Genomic DNA, 22,154 nt, shown 5'->3' on the forward strand with positions numbered 1-22,154 from the left:
TGTCTGTCCTGTGGGCTTATGATTGTTGGGGTGGGGGTAGTTTCATTCCATGGTATGGGTGTTCATTAACCAGTCCTGTTGTCCGAGGGATCCAAGATGACAGTGTGAAAGAGTGGCTCAGGAGGGAATGGCAGACAGTAGGAAAAAGCGCAAGGCTAACAGGCACCAGCTCCGGACACCCCAACTCCTTTTTAGGCTGTGCAGATCGAAGGGTTCTACAGGATCTGAGAGTTGAGCCTCCGCGTTCACCCTCCCGCGAAAATCTGATCAATGCTCAGCCCCACACACTGCCTTGGCGGATGGCAGTCAGCAGCCTGGGCTTCCAGCCTTCAACACCTGGCTCTGAGGGGGAAGTGCTCTCTCAATCAGATTGGAGAGGGTGGGTGGGTGCCAATGCCTAGCTACACTGTTCTGAGAGTAGACACTGAAGTGGAAAGAGGCAGTTTAACTTCCTGCCACCGTGAGTCTGTGGCAGGTGAGCAAGGGCAGGGAGCAGAGGCACAGGCCCTGAGGACGGGTTGCTTGGACCTCAAAAGTAGGCCACCAGTCCACGCCGTTCCCCTTCTCTGCTCTTCCCTCAACTGTGCTTTCCCCCCTTCAATATGTCCTGTGTGTGTGTGTGTGTGTGTGTGTGTGTGTGTGTGTGTGTAGATTGGCAGACACCTCACATTTTCATAAACCTTCAGAATCTAAGCTCTAAGAATGAGCCAGGCCATGCAGACCTCCCCCACCCATTCACCAGTGGCATTTGTACTTTTCCAACTGTTATTTGCAGCTATGTCGTTAGACAGAGAAATGAAGCCTTTTTGCACAGAAGCCATGTGCAAAACAGCCTGTTCAACAAATGGCACTGGCAAAACTAGATACCCACCTTCAGAACAAAGCCAGATCCATGTATTTCACCCCGCACAAGATTAATTTAAACTGGATCAAAGACCCTGATTTAAAACCTGAAACATAGCCGGGCATGGTGCCGCACGCCTTTAATCCCAGCACTTGAGAAGCAGAGGTAGGTGGATCTCTGTGAGTCTGGTTTTTTTTTTTTTTTTTTTTTTTTTTTGAGACAGATTCTCTCTGTGTAGCCCTGGCTGACCTGGATTTGGTAGACCAGGCTGGCCTCAAACTCACAAAGTGCTGGGATTAAAGGCACGCACTAGCATCACCTGGCTAAATTCTACAGTTAACTTTTTTTTTTTTTTTTTTTGGACAGGGTTTCTCTGTGTAGCCTTGGCTGTCCTGGACTCAGCTTGTAGATCAGGCTGACCTCAAACTCATAGCAATCCGCCAGCCTCTGCCTCTTGAGTGCTGGGATTAAAGGCGTGTGCCACCACTGCCTGGGCTTTTATTTGATTTTTCGAAACAGGGTTTCTCTGTGTAGCCTTGCTTTGTAGACCAGGCTGGCCTTGAACTCACTGAGATCCACCTGCCTCTGCCTCCCAACTGCTAGTATTATAGGCGTGCACCACCATGTCCAGTCCTGATATCTGTAAGTTCAAGGCCAGCCTGATCCATAGAGTGAGCTCCAGAACATTGTCTCAGAGAGAGAGAGAGAGAGAGAGAGAGAGAGAGAGAGAGAGAGAGAGAGAGAGAGAGAGAGAGAGAGAACCAATGAGTGCTGAAGACAGTGGGTGACTCCTGCCAGGGTGATTGCCTTCCTCTGTGAGGAGATCTGTTCTGCTGGCTTCTGATGCCAGGAGTGGGGTTGTGGTTCCTATCTCTTGCCGTAAGGTTGTTTATTAGCTCATCCTATCATACAGAGAACTACAAAAATTGAACACTATAAAAGCCCGAACTGACAATCAACAAATGGGGTAATGAAGTGCAGACATTCTCAAAGGAAGACAGTAAACATTTGTAAAAAATTAGAGGCAGGCAGATCTGTGAGTTCCAGGCCAGCCTAGTCTACAGAGTGAATTCCAGGACAGCCAGAGATACATAGTAAGACCCTGTCTGGAAAACCCAAAACCAAACACAAATTGTTCCATACTTCTAGCCATGAGGGCAATGGATACTAAGACTGCTTTGCGATCCCATCTCACCCTATTCCCAGTGTCGCCACTGAGCAGCCTGACAGCAGATTCTGGCACAGATGTGGGGAAAGGCAGCCTTTACTTACTACTGGTGTGAGTGTGAACTGGTGTGGCCACTAAGGAAAGCAGTGTGGAGGTTGCGAGCTGAGATTAGAACTACTGTATGACCCAGCGATGACACTCCAGGGCACGTACCCAGAGGACTTTAGCCTACGACAGAGACACTTGCACATCCATGCTCACTGCTGCCCTAACACAGCAGCCAGGAAACAGAAGACAGAGGCAGCCTAGATGTCCACCGATGGATGCCTAGATCACAACAACGTGGTGCACACACACTGGAAATCTGCTCAGCTGCAGAGAAAACAGAAAATCTCAGGAAAACGGATGGAGCTGGAAAGTAGTATATTAAACTAGGTGGTCCAGGCTCAGAAAGAAAAAGCTTTGTGTCCTTTCCCATCTGTGGACCGTAGTGTGTAATGTATACATGTGTGCAAACGGGGGTACATGTGTGCAAACAAGGGGAAATGTGGGTAAAACTAAAGCACCAGAAAAGAGACTGAGAGGTTCTGAGGAAGAAGGGGTGGTTGAGTGCAAAGAACACATGATAAAGTGGGGGTTGGAGGAGGGAGGAGGGGTGAGATAAAGGGAGAGGAGAATTATCTATAATGCACTTTATTCAACAAGGCCACTATGATGCCTAGCTGCTTGTATTCTGATTGAAAAAAAAATAATTAAATTTTAGAAGTGTTCTTTAAACATATAAAAGCATGGGTGGGTGCCATGAAGCACACCTTTAATCCCAGTGCTCTAGAGGCAGAGGCAGGTGGATCTCTGTTGAGTTCAAGGCCAGCCTGGTCTACAAAGTGAGTCCAGGACAGCCAAGGCTACACAGAGAGACCCTGTCTCAAAAAACAAAACAAAACAAAAACCAAAACCATACAAAACAAAACAAAAATCTGGCTTCATCTGCATCCATCTGGCTCTCATCCCACAGCTAAGGTTCTCGGTCGCTACCCCTGAGTGTTTGGAGATTACTGGTTCTCTCTGGTTCCCAGTGGAGGACTCTGGTTCCAGATGCATAGCTGCATTTCCCCATGTCGTAATTCATCCTCAAAATACTCACAAAACCACTGTCTGCACTCATGTCATAACCTTTAACAACCTCACAGAAGAGATTTAGTTGTGATTCCTGTGGACCACAAACTACATATAGCTCAGGTAGGACCCAATGTTTAAAGCACAACAGGGGCCTTATAAGTTAGGTTTTGATAGGTGAATAGGAGTTTCCTGGGAGCAGAAGGAGGGCGAGGGATGGCAAATAGGAAAGGCTGGTGTGCTCACCACAGTAGTTGGAGCCGAGGTTTGCTTGCAGTGCACCGACTAAGAAGGTGCATGTGGGAGCTTATGTGGAGTACGTGAAAAAGAGATGCTTCGAAAGTTCTTGAACATGGGCTGGAATTTGGGCTTGATGTGGCAGGTACTTAGGAATCTCTAGAAGTGTCAACAGTGTCCTGGGAGATTTTTTTTTCCCAACTTGACACAAGCCAAGGTCATCTGGGAAGAGGCAACGTCAGCTGAGAATTGGCCGGTAGGAGCATTTTCTTGATTAAGGATTGGTGGGTAGTTCTAGCCCTGGGCAGGTAGTCCTAGGTGTGTAAGAAAGCAGGCTGAGCAAGCCATGGGGAGCAAGCCAGTAAGCAGTGCTCTTCCATGGCCTTGCTTCAGTTCCTGCCTCCAGGTTCCTGCCTTGGCTTCCCTGATAGACGGTAACCTGTAAGCCAAAGAAACCCGTTCCTCCCAGGCGGCTTTGGGTCATAGCAATAGAGACCCTATATAAGACAAGTAAGAAATGTCAATGCTGTGACACAGAGGCCAAGCAGGAGAGGGCTCTGCACCATCTGTAGTAGGGGCATGGGACTCCCCCACAGCTAAAGTGGGTATGTGAGCACACCCTCCCTGAGCTGTGACATGGGTGATGTCTCCGTTTCCTGTTTCTCCCCCATCAAGAGCAGTTTCCGGCTCCAGCTTCAAAAGAACAAACACTCAAAACAAAGGAAGTGGTCCTCAACTGCAGGAAGCAGGAAGCTGTAGCTGCTGAGTCCTAGGCTGAAGCCCGGGGACAGTGGGATGGAGTCCGTGGCCCTGTATAGCTTCCAGGCCACTGAGAGTGACGAGCTGGCCTTCAACAAGGGGGACACGCTCAAGGTACAGAGGGTTGGAGCTGGGCTGAGGGTGCCAACAGGGGTAGTGGGGTTGGAAGCAGGCTCCAGCACAGTCCTGGTTGTCTAAGCTGTGAGGGACAGGCTCAGTTTAGCCACCTCTGCTCTCCTCGGTTCCCCCATCTAGGAACTGGGATAGCATTTATTAGTAATCTTTCCTTGGGGCCATTGTGAGAGTTTGAGGTAGTTGCCACGGTGCCTGGTAGGGGTTGCTTCAATCCCACAGTTTTCTAGCTTTTTTTTTTTTAAACAAAAAGTTTAAAAGGCAAGTTTTGAGATTACTAATAGAATGGAAATGAGAGAGAGAGAGAGAGAGAGAGAGAGAGAGAGAGAGAATGCGTGTGTGAAAGAAATGGTCTAGAATAAGCAGACACCTTAATCTAATTGGGCTAAAATAGCTAGGATTTAAGTGTCCAGCAGTAATGAGGGGAAGAGGAAACAGAATTGATTGTCTTTATTTGCTCTCACCTGGGCTCCTCCAAATCAAAATGGTGGCCTTCTAAGTTGTTAGACAGGTGAGTTTGTGAGCTCTCTAGTGGGAATGGCCTTACTTAGAAGTTTGCATACGACAGGAGAGCCCAGCGGCCACGGCCAAGCTTTAGGGAGTGGTCATGCTGGATCCTGGATAGTGGACCGCTAATAGCCCATCCTGTGTCCTCCATTGCCACTGGAGCAACAGGCACAGGGCCGGTGGCTTCCACCCTGAGCCCTAGCCCCAAGATTCAAACACAGAGACTGACTCCTTAAAGGCACCCTGTGAATAGGTCCCAGGCTCAGTGTGGAGTTCTTGGCTGTGGAAGACCAGTGACTGGCTGCGATGGGTGAGGTGTCTGTATGTGCGGCAGCGTAGCAGACACCAGCCTCTGTTGCTTCAACTCTTGGGCCTTTCTTTGTTCAGTCCTCTGGGTGCCTAAAGCTCTAAGCTGGAGTTCAAAGGTTGGTGTGGGTCTAAAGAAGCCTCATACCTTTGTGTGTCCCCTTCTTCGAGCCAAGGTGTTGGCACTTGTACCTACCTAAGCTGTTGGCTCTGGGTCCTGTGCACACTCAACCACTTTGGCCTGGGAAGGGCCTCGGATGGGAGACTCTGTGGGGATCCGAATTTAGCTCACAGGTCTCAGCTGCTCTGGAGACCAGCCTGGGCTACGTCCTCACACACACTTAGACTGGAGGGTAGCTGGGCCTCAGATAGTAGGAATGTTGTGTAGAAGATTCTGGCCCTGGTTCAAAGGGACCAGTAAGGTCCCTGGGATAACTGGTATGAAACCTCCTCCTTCATAGACTCCCAAGACAAGCAGGGAACCAGTAGCTAAGAGTCTACTGTGAAAGGTGAGGGGTCCATCTACCCATCAGAAGCCCATGAGAGTGGGGGCCTGGAAGCACCAGATGGGAGCAGCTTACACGGTTGGCTTTCAGCGAGGGGGTGGGAGGAAGGCACCAGAGGCTCACGTCAAGCTCAGAGAACTATGGTTAAGGAATTGGCAGACCTTGACAAGCACTGGGCTACTTAGCCAAGCTTCGTGCAAGGGCACTGCCAGGGAGGTGGGAGGCTGGGGCTTGAGAGGGCTGCTGTAGATGGGGAAGTGAAAGCAACTTCTCAAAAGATGTTGGAAACCTGGGCACTGAAAGGACTGGCACCACAAAGAGCCTAGAGGAAGAAGGAGCACCCAGCACAGAAGCAGATCTCCCAAAGGCCCTGTGGCAGCAGGATCTTGACCTGTTTGAGGGGTTTGGCAAAAGTCCAGAGGGAAGGGAAGAGTCCGGGCCTGCTGGGTGAGCAGAAGAGACTCAAAGGTAGCTCAGACTAAGAAAAACGTCTTGGCCAAAATGACAATAATATGTAAAGAGCTTGTTTTGTCTGGGTTTTCAAAACAGGGTTTCTCTGTGTAGCCTTTGCTGTCCTAAAACTCACGTGCAGACCAGGCTGGCCGCAAACTCACAGAGATCTGCCTGACTCTGCCTCCCAAGTGCTAGGTTTAAAGGCGTGCCACCATGCCTAAAAATTATACATATGTATATATATGGCTTTGTTTTTTTGGTGTGTATGTGTGTGTGTGTTTTGAGACAGAGTTTTTCTGTGTAGCCTTGGCTACACAGAACTCACTTTGTGGAAAAACAGACAAGGAACCTAGCAGAAACATACCAGAGAAACAATGTAAGCAGGCAGGTGCTCAGATGCATCAGTGACAGACACTGTGTGACTGGTCCCCACTGCCCACTCTGCATACCTTCATTGTATTTTTTTTTTTTCTTTTTTCCAAGAGAGGGTTTCTTTGTGTAGCCTTGGCTGTCCTGGAATCACTTTGTAGACCAGGCTGGCCTTGAACTCACAAAGACCCTCTTGCCTCTGCCTCCTGAGTGCAGGGATTACAGGCGTGCACTTCTTTGTATTTTATTTTAATTAATAAATGGTTTTTCAAGACAGGGTTTCTTTGTGTAGCCTTGGCTGTCCTGGACTCACTTTGTGATTTATTATTTTGAGATAGACTCTCGCTGTGTAGCCCTGGCTGGCTTGAAACACACAGAGATCTGCCTTCCTCTGCCTCTCCCTCCCAAATGCTGTACCTAAACATGTTTACCACCATGCCCAGCTCTACTTTATTTTAAAAACAACTGCTTTTGAAAAAAGCAACAAAACAAACGAAATCCTCAAGATTGCTGACAGCATGGAGAGGTGTCTATCTCCTCGTGAGGTGGCACGTGTGTGAAGTGACATGATCCCCTAGAGCAGAGGTCCTCAACCTTCCTAACGCTGCACCCCTTTAATGCACTTCCTCATGTTGTGGTAACTCCTCCAACAGAAGAGGATTTTCTTTCTTTCTTTCTTTCTTTCCTTCCTTTTTTTCTTTTTGAGGCAGGGTTTCTCTGTGTAGCCTTGGCTGTCCTAGGCTCGCTTTGTAGACCAGGCTGGCCTCGAACTCACAGTGATCCACCTGCCTCTACAAAGTGAGTCCAGGATGGCCAAGGCTACACAGAGAAACCCTATCTCAAAAAACCATAAAAAAAAAAAAAAGAAAAGAAAAGAAAAAGAAAAAGAAAAAAAAGAAACCAAGAAAAAAGGAAAAGAGTCAAGGAGCACAAGTCTGTTCCCTTTTCCTGGGGATCCTGGGGTGCCCTGGGGGTCTGGATAGGACAGCATAGGGATTGAAGTGCCCATGCCCTAACCCCAAACCTGCCTGGGTTCAGCTGACTCACCAGGAATCACAGGCTTCCTGTAGATGTCCATCTGTCACTAGGCAGGCGTGGCCCTGTCCTCTGTGAAAGGCCTGGGAGCTGCTGCAGGCAGCAGGACCTCGGCAGGTGGCTAAGTGGCCATATTGCCTCTGCCTACAGATCCTGAACATGGAAGATGACCAGAACTGGTACAAGGCAGAGCTCCGAGGAGCTGAGGGTTTCGTTCCCAAGAACTACATCCGTGTGAAGCCACACCCGTGAGTAAACCCCATCTACCCGGAGGCTATGCAACCTCACCTTGCCTTCCCAGAGACAAGCTGCTTGGGATAGCCCCGGGTATAAGATACCCCAAAGACTGCTCTGGGACTTGGGTAGACTAGCAGTACAGTTTGGCCTAGATGTCTTGGGCCTGGGACCTAGGTCAGGTTCTTAGCAAATGGCATTCGGTATTGTTTTCAGAACGTCTGGGCAACTAAACAGTCCTTGAACACCTGCTGTATATGCTTCAAAAGGCATCTGGGACATTGGTCTGGTTCCAGGGAGCCAGATACAGAGACAGGGGGATCAGACCAGTGGGACACACAGGACACAGAAAGTATATGTGCAAAGGTGAGCCACATCAGGGTGTCTCTCAGAAGGGGTGCCAACGAGTGACACGCTGAAGGATGTATAGGAGTTGCCTGTATAGACACAGGCAGTGGCTTTTGGTGTTTTCAGAGGAAGGTGGAAATCGGGTGGGAGCCAGAATGAGCCAATGAGAGCAATGAGCACAACCTAGTACAGGGGACAGGCAGGAAGGGCCTTGGGTGCTGAGCCAAGGGAGCAGGGAGCCATGGGGGTGCCGGGCCAGGGGTGGGGCTCAGTTAAGAGGTGGGCGCTGTGCCGTGAGGAAGGTACAGGGTGGAGCCCAATGGGTATTTCCTCCTTGTCTTTTTCTGTTTTGTTTCTTTTCCCCCCAAAGCTGCCACCACCCCGCTGCCACCTCTGGCTTCCTGTTCTGGGTTCCCATCCTCAACCACACTGCTGGCCTTTCTGCCAGGCACACCCTCACCCAGAGGCCGGAGAAGGACACAGGGGAAGAGAGAAAAGCAGAGCAGGCAGCCAGGTGCTAGCCAGGGGAGGTCTGGGGGCATTCGTGAGCTAAGGCTGCGGTCACCTGGGTGGCCTCAGGGGGAGCTTAAGGCAGAGGTTGGAGGGTTGTAGAGTATGAACTGATGAACAGTCCTGACCCAGGGCGGGGAGGAGGGGGATTGCAAGGGCTGCAGTTCTGGGTCAGGTTGCCATGGAGACCTTAAGGAAGGTGGGTCCAGCAGAGTATTCAGAATCAAGTTATCCAAGCCCATGGTGCCTTGGGGGTGGGGAGGGGGCGGGGCAGCCCTGTGATCAGGTGCTAGCCAGATCCTAAAGGGCCTGCTGAGTAGCTGTGCCAGTTTGGTAACTTACGCCTTGCCCTGGCCCAAAACATCTGACCGGGTGAACTCTGAGTGAGGAGGGAGTGGGGAGAGAGCGCGGGGGGGGGGGGGGGGGGCCGGGGCTGTAACCCTAGAAGGCTTCTGCCTACGTCAGGCCCACTCTTTCCCTGAGTCTCAGGGTGTCCTCTGCCTCTGGACCCAGAGTTGCAGACCCTGTATTCTTGGTGGAGCTGAAGGGTCATGAGGTGACTGTAGGGCCAGGGAGGGCTCAGGAAGAGCATAGGTCTGTGGGCCTGTAGGTTAGAATAGATGTTTGCTGGGGCTGTGTGGGAGAAGGAGTATGAAGCAAGTTATCACCGTGGTGGGTACAAACACCTCCAGGTTTCTGTGTTCCTACAGCTGCCCAGCTGCCCAGCTGCCCGCCTAGGTGGGAACAATTAACATCATTTTATAGGCCTGGGCTGATAGTGATCTTTAATCCCAGCGCTTGGGAGGCAGAGGCAGACAGATCTCTGTGAGTTCAAGGCCAGCCTGGTCTACAGGACAGCCAAGGTGACACAGAGAGACCCTGTTTCAAACAAACAAACAAAAAAATTAATTCATCTTATAGCCCAGCAGCAGCAGCAGGAGAGAGAGAGAGAGAGAGAGAGAGAGAGAGAGAGATCAGGTGGCTTGTCCAGGATCATTTAGCCTGCAAGACGTAGGCTGGGATTGCAGCGAGGTGGTGAAGGCCCTTCATGAGGCGGCAGAGAGGGACAGGAAACCTGTGAGAGCATCTGTGTGTGTGTGGGTGGGGGTGAACCTCAGACTTGTTATGCAGCCTCTAAGGAGACCTCAGGCCCCCCTGGGTTTCAGTTTCCACCCCAGTTTTAGAAGTGACATAATGCAGTCAAAGATGGAATGGAATGTCCTTCAAGCATGCGAACCCCTTCTTCCTTAACTCACAGAAAATAAATCTATCCTCATGACCCTGTCATCAGTGGTCCCACCTCAGCTGCTCAGTCCCCAAGGCTGTCTTCTGTACATGCTGGAATCCTGAATAAGTTGGCTCTAATGCCAGTAAAGGAATGGACCTGCTAGCTAGGCGAGGCAGGCAGGCAGCGAGCAGAAACTTTCTTCTTCCATGTCCTTTATATAGGCTTCCAGCTGGAGGCGTAGCTGGGATTAGAGGTGGGTTTTCCCTGCTCAAAAGGTCTGGATTGGAGGTGTGTCTTCCTCCAGGGATCAGAAGGAGGGGTAGATCTTTCGACTTCAGTTTGAGCTAAAATCTCTCACAGGTGTGCCTTCTATTTTGGGGTTTTAGTTCATTCCAGATGTAGTCAAGTTGACAACCAAAAAGAGTTATCACAGAGACCAAGTTCCAATGTGTGGATTTTGAAGCCACGTCCAGGCACAGCAGGCGGTTTCCTATTGCTAGGGACCCCTCACCTCCCAGGGAACCCCCTCTAGGGCTAGCACTGTAGTCTACGACTCAATAAAATGCCCTGGAGTCAGTAAGCTGAGATCCACAGGCTTGCAGCAAGGACCCCAGGAGCGGTTGCTCCCACCTCGTTGAAGACTTAGCAGATGCACTCTATACCAAGTCGGCTCCTGCCTGGGAGGGCCACAGGGAACGGAGGCCACTATTTCTGATGTCATCCATATCTATATGTGGTGCTGAAGACAAACATGGAGCCTCACACACTAGGGCAGCGCTCTACCACTGACCCACGTCCTAGCACAACTTTACATTTTCTAGCTTTTTTTTTTTTAAATAAAGATTTATTTATTATATATAGAATGCTCTGCCTGCATTAGGCCTGCAGGCCAGAAGAGGGCACCAGATCTCATTATAGATGGTTGTGAACCAACATGTGGTTGCTGGGAATTGAACTCAGAACGTCTGGAAGAGCAGACAGAGCCCTTAACCACTGAGCCATCTTTCCAGCCCCACTTTCTAGCTTTTGAAAATCTGTCCTGGGCCAGTGAGATGGCTCAGTGGTTAAAGGCACTTGCTGCCAATGCTGGTAATCTGAGTTCAGGCCCCAGGACTCAAATGGTGGAAGGGGAGAACTGACAGATTGTCTTCTGGTCTACATATATGTGGTATAGGCATTCCTGCACATGCAGAAACAAACAAATCATTTTAATGTTAAAAAATATCAAGGCTAGCTGAGTGGTTAATAGCGTATACTGCTCTTGCCCGCGACCTGTGTTTGGTTCTTAGCACCCACATCAGGCAGCTCACAACCACCTGTAACTCCAGCTTCCGGGGACCTGACACCCTCTTCTGGACTCACATACACATCTCCTCCCCCATACCCCCATATATACGCTACATATAATTTAAAAAATAAACCTTAGAGGCTGGAGAGATGGCTCAGAGCTTAAGAGCACTGTCTGTTCTTCCAAAGGTCCAGAGTTCAATTCCCAGCAACCACATGGTGGCTCACAATGAGATCTGGTGCCCTCTTCTGGCCCACAGACACACATGGGGGCAGAATGCTATGTAAATAGTAAAACATTCTTTAAAAAAGAAAAGAAAGAGCTGGACCTGGTGGCGCACGCCTTTAATCCCAGCACCCGGGAGGCAGGGGCAGGCAGATTGCTGTGAGTTTGAGGCCAGCCTGGTCTATGAAGGGAGTCTAGGACAAGCAAGGCTATACAGAGAAACCCTGTCTTGAAAAACAAACAAACAAAAAACAAACAAACAAAACAAAAAAAAAAAAAAGAAAGAAAGAAAGAAAGAAAAGAAAACCTTAGAAAAGAAAGAATATTCTCCCTCTACAAGTCAGACTGAGGCGTGCCCGCTGGGTGTGGAGCACTGGAGGCTGGTTTGTCTGTCTCGGGTGTGGGTTTGTCTGGCCTGGTACGAAACAAGGACAGGTTGCTTCAGATCTTGTTTGCCTCTGCTGTGTGACCTTGATTTTCTTTCCCATTTCTCAGTTCCCCCATGTGTAAAATGGGCACAACATCACCAGGGGGTGAGGGCCAGCCCTGCCACCTAGGCTAAGTGATGCCTGCAGACACTGTGTCCTCTCCCCACAGGTGGTACTCGGGCAGGATTTCTCGGCAGCTGGCTGAAGAAACTCTGATGAAACGCAACCACCTGGGAGCCTTCCTGATCCGGGAGAGTGAGAGCTCCCCTGGCGAGTTCTCTGTCTCTGTGAAGTGAGCTCCAAGGGGTCAGGAATGGGTGGGCACAGGAGAGGGGGCAGGCTTGGCAGGGCTGCTGGCTGGGTAAAGGGCACAGAAGCAAGCAGCAGTCTGAGCCCAGAAAAGCACAGGGACAGGCTAAGACTGGGTGCAGCCTCAGGTGGCAGTCTAAGAGGGCCAGACTCCCTGATCAGCAAGTGAGCTGTGGAGGCTTCTTAGTTAGATGCGGGAGCATGCCCAATGGGGGCCCCGTGCTGGTACCCAGAAAATGCTGCTGACAAAGTCCTACTCGACAGCCAACATTGCCAAGAGGACAGACCTTGAGGCGAGGCACATCTAATTCTGATGCTGTCGCTTTGTGGCTGTGTGGCACAGGGCTAGCTAGGTACTTAACCTCGCTGAGCCTGTTTCCTCTTAGGTAAAATAGGTCTTTGCAAGGATGAGTCAGTTTACCTAGAGCAAGATGTTGTATTTACCCAAAAGGGAAGAACTCACACCTTATAGGACAGTGCCTGACAACAAAACCCAAAGCAGGGCTGGGGACCAGGGACCATGTGGCTTGTTAAGACAAGCGCAGTAGCTCTTCAGTTAGGTATAGCAGACTAGGATTGAGGGCAGCAAGTCCCTCCTCCCCCCCCCAGCCTCCACTCGCTGCCAGCCCTGGCAGGTTATTGGCTTCTAGGTAAGGCTAGGCTATCTGGAAACTGAAGAAACAACACTAAAGGGGACAAAAGTGGCTGCACTGTGGAGACAGAAAACACATGCATCAGGAGGGTAGTCAGGAAAGGCTGCTGGGGGCTCTGAGCTGGGAGGAAATCTTCTGCCTGGTGCCCAGGGGAGACTTCTAGGCAGAGGGCGGCCGCAGTGCAAAGACCCCCCCAAGATGGGATGGCTTAGATGCCTTGTGCAAGAACCCCCAAAGCTGTGTGGTAGGGGCAGCAGGAACAAAAGACAGAGCCTGGTTCACCCTCAGAGGGAGGGCGGACCACATGGCAAAGGGCCTGGTGCACAGCTTGGGTTTTCTCTCAGAGCAAAAGGGAGCCGTGAGGGGTTTTGTGTAAGGAAGGGACGATGAGGTTCCATCTGTAGCAGCCTCCTCTGCCCCCTGCCCACGGCTGTGAGAAAGGAGGACTTTTAGGGGTGAGGTAACAGAAAGCAGACAGATAGGACTTAGGGTGCAAGTGAAGGAGAGTGGTGTCAGGGCCTGATGACATGGCTCAGGACAATCAGGCCTACCAACAGCATCTGCTCCGTTGCCTGACAGTGCCTGGAGTACTGGAACCGGCCATGCTGCTGTGCTAAAGAAAGGCGTGGCCTATATGTGGCTCTTCAAGGATGCTGGCTCCTAGGCCAGGCTTGACCTCTGGCTAGTGGCCTTCTACAACAGGTATACCAAGGCTCAGGGCATTATGTGAAGACCCTGTAGCTCCTGTGGACTGCAGCCCCTCCTTTCTGAGAGTTGCCTGTGGAGATGCAAAGGCCATACTGCGATGAAGCTATTGTTCTGGGGCGGGGGGCCCCTAGTGTATCTGTCTTAGCAGCTACCCCAACTGTGCAGCAGCCACTGGCTGCTCCAGGAGCGTGCCACACACATTCCCCGACTTTCTTACCCACCTGGCACTGTTTGTTCAGGAGGGTCCTGAGCATCCTGTACATCCTTGCCCGTTGCCTCCCTATAGGCCACAGTAGGAAGTGGCTCCTAGTGATGACACCACCAGGCAGATAACCCCGCTATCCAGTAACTCCTGGAAGCATCCCCAAGTCCCAAGGTCACTTAGCCAAATGGGCACCCAATACAGATTAGGCCCGGAGTAGGAACCTAGAGGAAGCTGTCCTATCACACTCCTCTTGAGCTCCCCACAGACCCAGGCTTCCTGGGCAGCTTTTGGAGGGTGGCCCCATCTAGCCACCCAGGGACAGGGGCAAAAGCCAGAACGCATGATGGGATACACATGGCCCCAGATGGTCCATCATGAACTGGTGCAGAAGGAAGTCCAAAAACAGGGGACACAGTTGGAGAGTGGAAAGGGTGTCAGAGCCAGGCCTTAAGCATGTGTGGAGCTTTGCTGGGGGCTGGGGTTTCCAGGCACAGGAAACAGCACATGTGACAATCCAGAGGTTGTACAGTGAGGTCTGTTTAAACAGTAGCAAGCCTGACTGGAAGGAGAGATGGCGTTGCTCTGGGGCAGTTTCTGTTTTGTTTTTGTGAGACAGGGTTTCTCTGTGTAGCCTTCGCTCTCCTGGACTCACTTTGTAGACCAGGCTGGCCTCGAACTCACAGAGATCCTCCTGCCTCTGCCTCCCGAGAGCTGGGATTAAAGGAGTGCGCCACCATGTGTGGTGGGCAGGGCAGTGTTTCAGTAGGAGAGTTTGGCCAGTGTGTGGGGCTCAAAGAAATCTTTGCACCACCCCCCACCCCCTACCCCCAACAAGTCCCTTTCCAAGGTGTCCTGGTCCAGCCTCCATGCTAACTAGACTTGCCCAGTGCTTCCCTAGTTTGGGGCTGAGATTTCACGTAGGGCCACCAGGTGGCTGTCTCCACCCTTGCTTCCACCTAGATTGGGCCTGGAATCCTGATACAAAACTAACATGTAGTTAGGATCTCGGAATGGCAGAGTGAGTCCTTCTGAAGGCTCCTAGCCCTGAAATCCAGGCAAGTTATCCCAGAGGCCTCTGCTTCTCCATCCACAAAGCAGACATTGCTATGAACAGAGCTGTCCTCTGGATGCACACTATATAACTACAGCCCAAGGTGAACCTGGAGGGAACACCCTGCTCAGGGGCACTTCTGGCCCCATTGCTCTTGCCCAGGGCTCTCTAGAAGACAAACTGGTTGGGGATACTGGGAACCCTGGTCTCCCCCTGGCTTGCGTGCGACTGATGTATGACTTCAGGCAGGTTCTGATCCTCTCTTGGTGGTCATGTCCTCACTTGTGATCCTGAGGTCAACATGACAGTCTGGAGTATAGGGATCCTCTACCCTTCCTGGCTTGGGTCTCCCTCAAGTTCATGCCAAGACACGTAAAGCTGTCACAGGCGGGTTTATGGGCCTTGAGTACTGTGCAGTGCTGTAGCCACAGCTGGTTCATCGGGCAGGTTTCAGAGAGCTGACCCCCTTGAGCTCATTGGCTGGCACCTGTCTGCCTAACTTTCCCCACATACTCATGTCCAGGCCACTGGAGACTCTTCTGTCATGACTGATGGGAGATAGTCCCCAATTAAGGTGTTTTGCTTCCTTTCTGGTCATGGGTGCCTTGGAGTTAGTGCATGCTTCTCAGACCACCAGACTGGTGCCACACTGAGCACCTACTGTGAACCAGGCCCTGTGGGTCACCACAAAATAGGACAAAGCCCCCCCTTGTCCTCCGAGTGCTGCTACAATGACAAAGAGCACATGGTTAGCAAGTAATGGCACCTGGGGAAAATGAGCCAGGCCCGTGGCTGCCCACCCCAGAGTGCAGGTAAAGAAACCAACACTGGGAGGGGTGAGAAACTTGCTACTGAGCATTTCCTGGGACAAAGACCTGGCAGGGCACTGTCTCCCTAGAGCCCAGTCCTTTCAAGGTCATCTCTCTTCTCCCGGTGTGCTGCAGTGAGGGCTCTATTGTCCCTTGTTCCCCAGTGGACAGAGCAGTGAGTGCCAGACCTGGCCCAAGTGAACCCCAGTTGGGAAGAAGGGACCATGGGCTCCCATGCCTCCACCTCCCCACCCTGACCTTGGCTCCCCTCTTTGCTGCTGCTGCTACTGCGACTGGGCAGGAAAAACTTGCTGAGCGGGACTGGGCTGACTAAGACCTTGAGCTTTCTGAACTTGAGGACCAGACTCAGCATAGTCCCCCATGGGGGTTGGGGTCAGGGTCACAAAGTACTGTCCAACAAGGGGACTCAGGCAGTCACCTTCGCAGAGATGGAGAGAGGTAAAGACAGAGTGTGCCGGGGCATACTGCAGACCCCTGGGAGTCCAGTCCGTGCTGCCTCTTCTCCAGAACCCAGCTCTGGGGCTCAGGGGTAGTATGGTGTCCTGGTGAGCAGTGTGTAATGGTGACACAGAGGGATAAACCCCCCTCTCAGACAGCTTAGCCCTCTTGAGCTGTGAAACAGGAGCAGCTATAGGCAGGTGGCAGAAAGTACAGGACATGCCACAGACTGTCCGGACTGTTACCCTGCCCAGCCCTGAAGATTGCTCCACTGACAGGTTGGAAAGTTCTAGAACTCTTGGCCCCGTGCCCTGTCCCCAGTTCTCTCATGGGATCCAAGAACATTCCTCTTCAAAATTCTCCAAGCCTCCGGCTCTGAGCTGCTTGTGGAGGAACAAGAATTTAGGAGTTGGGAGCCTGCCCCGCCCCGCCCATCTTGCCTTATTGGGTCTCTGCACCTGGTCACTTTGCTGTTCACAATGACTCCTCCCATGCAGCTACACCTGAGGCCAGAGAGGTGGACCCACTGCCCCACCCCCACGCACAGCATCCACAGCTTAATCACTGTGAGCACTGTGCTGTCAGCTCTGGCAGAAGCCCCCTCTTGGGGAAACTGACACTTCTAAAGGTGCATAGCAGCGTTGGAACTGCTGGTAGGGAAGGCTTGAGGCCAGGTCACCTGGTGGCCACAGCCTCCATGGAAAAGTCCTCAGCAAAGCCTGTGGTGAGGGGATCTGCGGGTGGCTCTGCAGCGAGGGCAGAAGGCATGGAGGGATGCTGGGACCCTCAGGGCAGCTTCGTCTCCCCATTCTGGTGCCTGTATGTAAGCCTTTGTGAATTTTGTGAGCAGGCTGCAGAAGAATGCAGGGACCAAAGTTGACCCCTGACCCCTGAGGAAGAGTGTGAGATCAGTTCTCCAGAGGGGACAGTTTGTCAGGGAGTTGAACGTGAGTAGGGATGCAAGAATTCTTTCCTACTGAAAGGCCAAGAGAGAGGTTGTTTAATATAGTCAGGCTGGCTTCAAACTGGACTCCGGGGTTACAAACCCTGCTAGAGTTACAGGTGTGAGCCAGCAGCTGCTCAGACTTCAGGCTGGGCTGGGCAGGGAGCGTCCTGGGATTCCTAGCACTGTCTTCATCCTAAATCTCCACTCTTAACTATGTGAAGCAGCCTAGCCCCAGGGCTGGTGAGAAAGGGAGCAGTAAGTGGAGGGCGAGGTGGGGCTACAGAACTCAGGAAAGGGTTGGTCTCTCCAGAGGGTGCAGTCCACAGAGAAGATTCCCAATAATATCTGGGACATAATGTCCTAGTGGGAGTGACAACTGCCATTGCTACCACCCCTAATCAATTAGAGCTCCTCTGATGGGTTGTGATGAGAGGCAGCCCCACCCAGCCTTTCTGTGGATTTTCCAACAGGTTGCGGCTGCACTCAGGCCTCTTGTTTCCCTACTGTGCATCAGGCCAGGAGAGAGGACCAGCCACCCTGTGACAGAAAAGGGGTCCCAGAACTTACAGCTGACATCGTGTCTACTCCACTTATGCTAGCAGGCTGTTCTGGTGTGGTACAGGTTGTGGGCTAGGCCCGGGCAGGTCCCTAATGGGATGTTGTGTTTTAGCGGGAGTGGGACAGACTTGGTACGGTTTGGTGGCATTAATGGAGAGGCTGAGCAAAGAGTTAGAAAGAAAGGGGCTATTGGTGTCGGAGAGGCCAGCAAAGACAGGAAGCCAGCTCTTGAATCTGAAGAGCTGGGTTTATCATGAGGGCAATGGAAGCCATGGAAGGCTCTTGAGGAGAGGGAACAAATGTGGAATATTCAAGGCCTCGGAGTGCCTCTCACAGGTATAGAGTTTGGTGCGAGTCAGGATGGTCTTGGGACTCACTCCTGAGAATACTGTTAGGAGTGGGGTGGGGTGGGGGTGGGCAGGGGAAGAAGGAGAATGCCAAAGCGCTGAGGGGATGCTGAGGAGGTGTGAAAGAGATGCACTCGGAGCTGCCCAGTGATGGTGCCTATAAGTCAGTCAATACTTTCCAGCTTTCTTATCCTAATGAAGTGTTATCCCTATAGGACAGCTGAGGTTCAGAGAAGTCAAATGACTTGCCTGAGGTCACACAGCTGGGAAGCGGCCTTGTCTAGAGCCATAACCCTGAATCCCATATTCTGCTGTCAGATGGCTCCTTTGACCCCCAGATCTCCCCAGAGCATGGCCTGGCTTCAGAGTCGGGGGCAGGTCTGAGGTCCTGGCTCTCTCCCTCTCCCCCCCCCCCCCCCCCGCCCAGTTATGGCGACCAGGTGCAGCACTTCAAGGTGCTTAGAGAGGCCTCAGGGAAGTACTTCCTGTGGGAAGAGAAGTTCAACTCCCTCAACGAGCTGGTCGACTTCTACCGAACCACCACCATCGCCAAGAGGAGGCAGATCTTCCTGTGTGATGAGCAGCCGCTGCTCAAGGTAAAGACAGGGCGAGGAGCCTGAGTCTGAGGGGCACCTTCCTGGTCTTCCCAGAAAACGAGGCCCTTAATGAGTGTGGTCCCCAGAGGAGCTAAGCAAGGATGGGGCACGGCAAGGGAGAAGGACCGCGTAGGAGGTAGGGACAGTGCAGAAACTCCACCTTACCAACATACACTGACATAGTTTGCAGTGTGCAGTATGTGCTCAGTAAATGCTTGTTAATGAACAAATCCATGGATACCCACTAAGCTGCGCTGTGCACTCTGATTTGGGTTTTGGTTTCAGGGCTTTTGTTTGTTTCGAGGCAGGATCTTTCTATGCAGCCCTGGCTGGCCTGAACTACACTAAATAGAAAAGAGTGGCCTTAAAAATCTCACTGTGAGAAGCCTCAGGTAGCTCAGTTGGCAAGGCATCAGACCTTAAGTCTGGAGGTCCGGGGTTCAAACTCAAGTACAAATACTTTGCCCGGCGGCAATGGGGCACACCTTTAATCCCAGCCCTTGGGAGGCAGACACAGGTAGATCTCTGAGTTCGAGGCTAGCCTGATCTACATAGTGAGTTCCAGGACAGCCAGGGCTACACAGAGAAACCCTGTCTTGAAAATAAAAAAGTCTCACAGTGCTCCTCCTACCTAGGCCTCCCAAGTTCTGGGATGAGCCTGGTCCTCTGTACTATGAACACCTTGCCATTCCCGTTATGCAGATGTGGGAACTGAAGCCGAGAGAGTGAGCCAGTTCATGAGAGGCCCCTCCTGGTCTCTGCTCCCCAAGGAGGAGCTGAGCTTAGACGGGACATGGGCAGTGTGACCGACCCTTCAGGGACATGGCCTGGCTAGGCCCAGGATGTAGGGAGAGTCACCCTCCCCTAGTCTTCACAGCAACAGCTATTTGCCGGCATCCAGCTCTTTCATCAAGGAGCCAGGAGCAACTCTTGCTCTCTTGTTAGGGTGAGGATACCAGCAGACTGGGTTATTAGCTTAGCATGGTGTTTTGCTTAGAGGCCAGGACAAATCAAGACCTGGGCGTATTTAAACTTGAGCACTGCAGAGAGGGAGGGGAGTGTGAGGCCAGCCAAGGCTTGGGGAGGGCTGCCCAACTTCACACAGTCAGGCTTTGTGTTTTCTCTTCTTCTTGATATCTTGGGGGACCTTTCTTCCTTTTCTTTTCTTTTTTTTTTTTTTGTTTTTTTTTTTTTTGAAACAGGATTTCTCTGTGTAGCCTTGACTGTCCTGGACTGGCTTTGTAGACCAGGCTGGGCTCAAACTCACAGCGATAGCCTGCCTCTGCCTCCCAAGTGCTGGGACTAAAGGCGTGCGCCACCACCGCCCAGCCCTCAGGGACCTTTCAACCCTTAGCTGGGCCTCAGTTTCCCCTCCATTCAATAGGATAAGCTGAGGGGTTTGGCTTACCAAGAGAAATACCCAGACTTCAGAGACTCCAGGGGTGCCCACATGGCTCCACTGCCTGGCCTTGTGAACTAAAGTCTGCTAGAAGCTCCTGGTTTCTGGTACCCAGGGTCCCAAACCTTGGCCCCTGCTGTTCACTAGCTAGGCCAGCCCTGCTTGGTAGAAGGGCTGACCTGCGCTCCCATGTATGTACTAGCTCTGCCAGAGCCCTGGGGTTACCCACTGGCGGGGGAGGGGATAGGCAGGGGGAGGGCGGCAGGGTGAGCCTCTTCCTTCCTGGGCAGAGCCCGCTGATCCTATCATGTTTTGAAGTTCTGCAGGCTCAGCAGAGGCAGAGGGAGGGCACAGCAGGTGTCTGACAAGAGCAGTAGGGAAGACACTGGGGCCAAGGAGAGAGAGATGAGCAGGAGTTACACCCAGGACCCAGAGCAGAGAGCAGGAGCCGGGTTCCCACTTCCCCAAGCTCCAGGGGGCTGTGGCAGAAACTGCTCCTTAGTGCTTTCCAAGCTATGAAGCACTTCCATGCCTGGCATCAGTTTCCATGTTTATGTGTGCCCAGAGGTAGGAAATGAGACCCAGAGAGAGCTGGGTGTGGTGGCGCACACCTGTAATCCCAGCACCCTGGGAGGCAGAGGCGGGCAGATCTCTGTGAGTTCGAGGCCAGCCAGATCTACAAAGCGAGTCCAGGACAGCCAAGGCTACACAGAGAAACCCTGTCTTGAAAAACCAAAAAAAAAAAAAGGAAGAAAGAAAGATTCAGAGAGAACCAGGGGCCTAACCAAGTCCCACCCAGGACTTAAGTTCCACCACTACGTAAGCACATCTCCCAGCAGAAGCTTACTTCTCCTGTGGGGCTCCTGGGGACAGACAGTTCGCTGCCTCAAAAGGTCCCTGACTATTCTGCCTTCTACTCCTCCACAGCCACCCCGGGCCTGCTTTGCCCAGGCGCAGTTTGACTTCTCGGCACAGGACCCATCTCAGCTCAGCCTCCGCAGAGGCGACATCGTGGAGGTCGTGGAGTGTGAGGATCCACACTGGTGGCGGGGCCGGGCCGGCGGGCACCTGGGCTTCTTCCCACGCAGTTACGTGCAACCGGTACACCTGTGACCCCACAAGACCAGAGGAGTGATGCTCCGGCCTCAGCTTCTTCACACTAAGCAGGACCAATGTTGGTCACCACCAGGCTGGGAGCCCAAGCTTCCGTCCTGACTGCTTCCCATTGGTCTCTGGGTTCGTGATGTCACCCATCCGCCACTGACAGAGGCCTATCCTCTCCAGAGTTGAGGACCAACTGCTAATGGCTAGGGCCCAGCTCAGAGAGTATTCTCTTGAGTAGAGCCACCTGCTGCCTGTCTTCCAAAGGCCCTTTGGGTTGTGCAAGTTGCTGGGAACGTGGCACAGCCTTGGGTAACCTGGGCTTCCATAAGAGTACAGGGTAGTCTCTCCCACTTAAACCACTTGGGACTTCCTGTCCTTACCCCTCCAGTACTGGAAGAGGGCTATATAAAGGTGAATCCCATCAGAAGAGGCACAATGGGGACAAAAGGCATGCAGTGGGTCCCCTCCTGTTGGCTACAGGCAAAGACCCACTCAGAGGCCTGGGCTATGCAGGTTCAGGAGGAACAGCCAGCCTATGGCCAGCACTGAGTGAATGTGAAGGCCCAAGGGGGTGGTGCCTTGGCCATCAGGGACCCTGAGCTGCCCTTGCCTAGAATCAGAGCACCTTCAGATTGGGAAAACTGAGTCAGATTTGGCAAGGCCTGGCATGGTGAAGGGCTTTGGGCGAGACAGACAGACAGACAGACAGACAGACAGACAGACAGACAGACAGAACCTCTGTGGTTGTCTTTAGTCCCTTGAAGAGCCCAGGCTGTAGGCACCTGAGGTTCTCCCTGAGTCCAGGGCTGGCCCAACACCCTTCAAGCTGTGAGTCTGGCATACCCTATGCTCCCAACCTGTACCTGCATATACAAAATAAAACATTGACTAGTAGACGTCTAACAAAATTTTTCTCCCCGACTCTGACTTCTTTAGTGCTGTTTTGAAATGATTCTCCACTCTGTTTTCAGAGCTCCAGGTCTACTGGCTCAACCAGACGTTTGGTACTGTACACAAATTTTGTTTCCTTGGATTTCTATATCCAAGCTAGGAAGGAAGGTGGCCCTGAGGACTTGAAGCTCCCACCTTTCCACTGGGGTGGCAGCATCAGGCAAAATAGGCATAGAAGAAGATGTTGACACACATGAGGAAGATGGCGTTGAAATTACACATGCGGGTCCAGAAAGCACGTTTCTGGGGTGTTTGGCCATCACCTAGAGGAGGTTGAGGTAGGACGGTGAGGGATTCAGGCTATCCTTGGGTGTCCGTACCTCCAGCCCCAGCATGGGGGTAGGATGAGGAGCAAGGCCAAGGTTG

General features: G+C 52.1%; 2 protein-coding genes across 2 annotated transcripts in view; one reads left to right on the forward strand and one right to left on the reverse strand.

Moving 5' to 3' along the window:
• The window catches only part of LOC127208700 (GRB2-related adapter protein), a 53,124-nt gene extending 32,053 nt beyond the window's left edge, over positions 1 to 21,071 (forward strand). Inside the window, exons 2-6 of the mRNA XM_051168228.1 lie at positions 4,041 to 4,238; positions 7,583 to 7,680; positions 11,863 to 11,985; positions 18,166 to 18,334; positions 20,661 to 21,071. Of these exons, the coding sequence (XP_051024185.1) occupies positions 4,161 to 4,238; positions 7,583 to 7,680; positions 11,863 to 11,985; positions 18,166 to 18,334; positions 20,661 to 20,846 (654 nt within the window). The 5' untranslated portion in view covers positions 4,041 to 4,160 and the 3' untranslated portion in view covers positions 20,847 to 21,071. The remainder of the gene's footprint in view (positions 1 to 4,040; positions 4,239 to 7,582; positions 7,681 to 11,862; positions 11,986 to 18,165; positions 18,335 to 20,660) is intronic.
• Positions 21,072 to 21,559: 488 nt separating this feature from the next.
• Positions 21,560 to 22,154, reverse strand: part of Slc5a10 (solute carrier family 5 member 10) — a 54,608-nt gene continuing 54,013 nt past the window's right edge. Inside the window, exon 15 of the mRNA XM_051168229.1 lies at positions 21,560 to 22,051. Coding sequence (XP_051024186.1) covers positions 21,945 to 22,051 — 107 coding nt within the window. The 3' untranslated portion in view covers positions 21,560 to 21,944. The remainder of the gene's footprint in view (positions 22,052 to 22,154) is intronic.

This window comes from Acomys russatus, chromosome 25 (assembly GCF_903995435.1).
Source record: "Acomys russatus chromosome 25, mAcoRus1.1, whole genome shotgun sequence".
In the NCBI taxonomy this organism is placed as follows: Eukaryota; Metazoa; Chordata; class Mammalia; order Rodentia; family Muridae; genus Acomys; species Acomys russatus.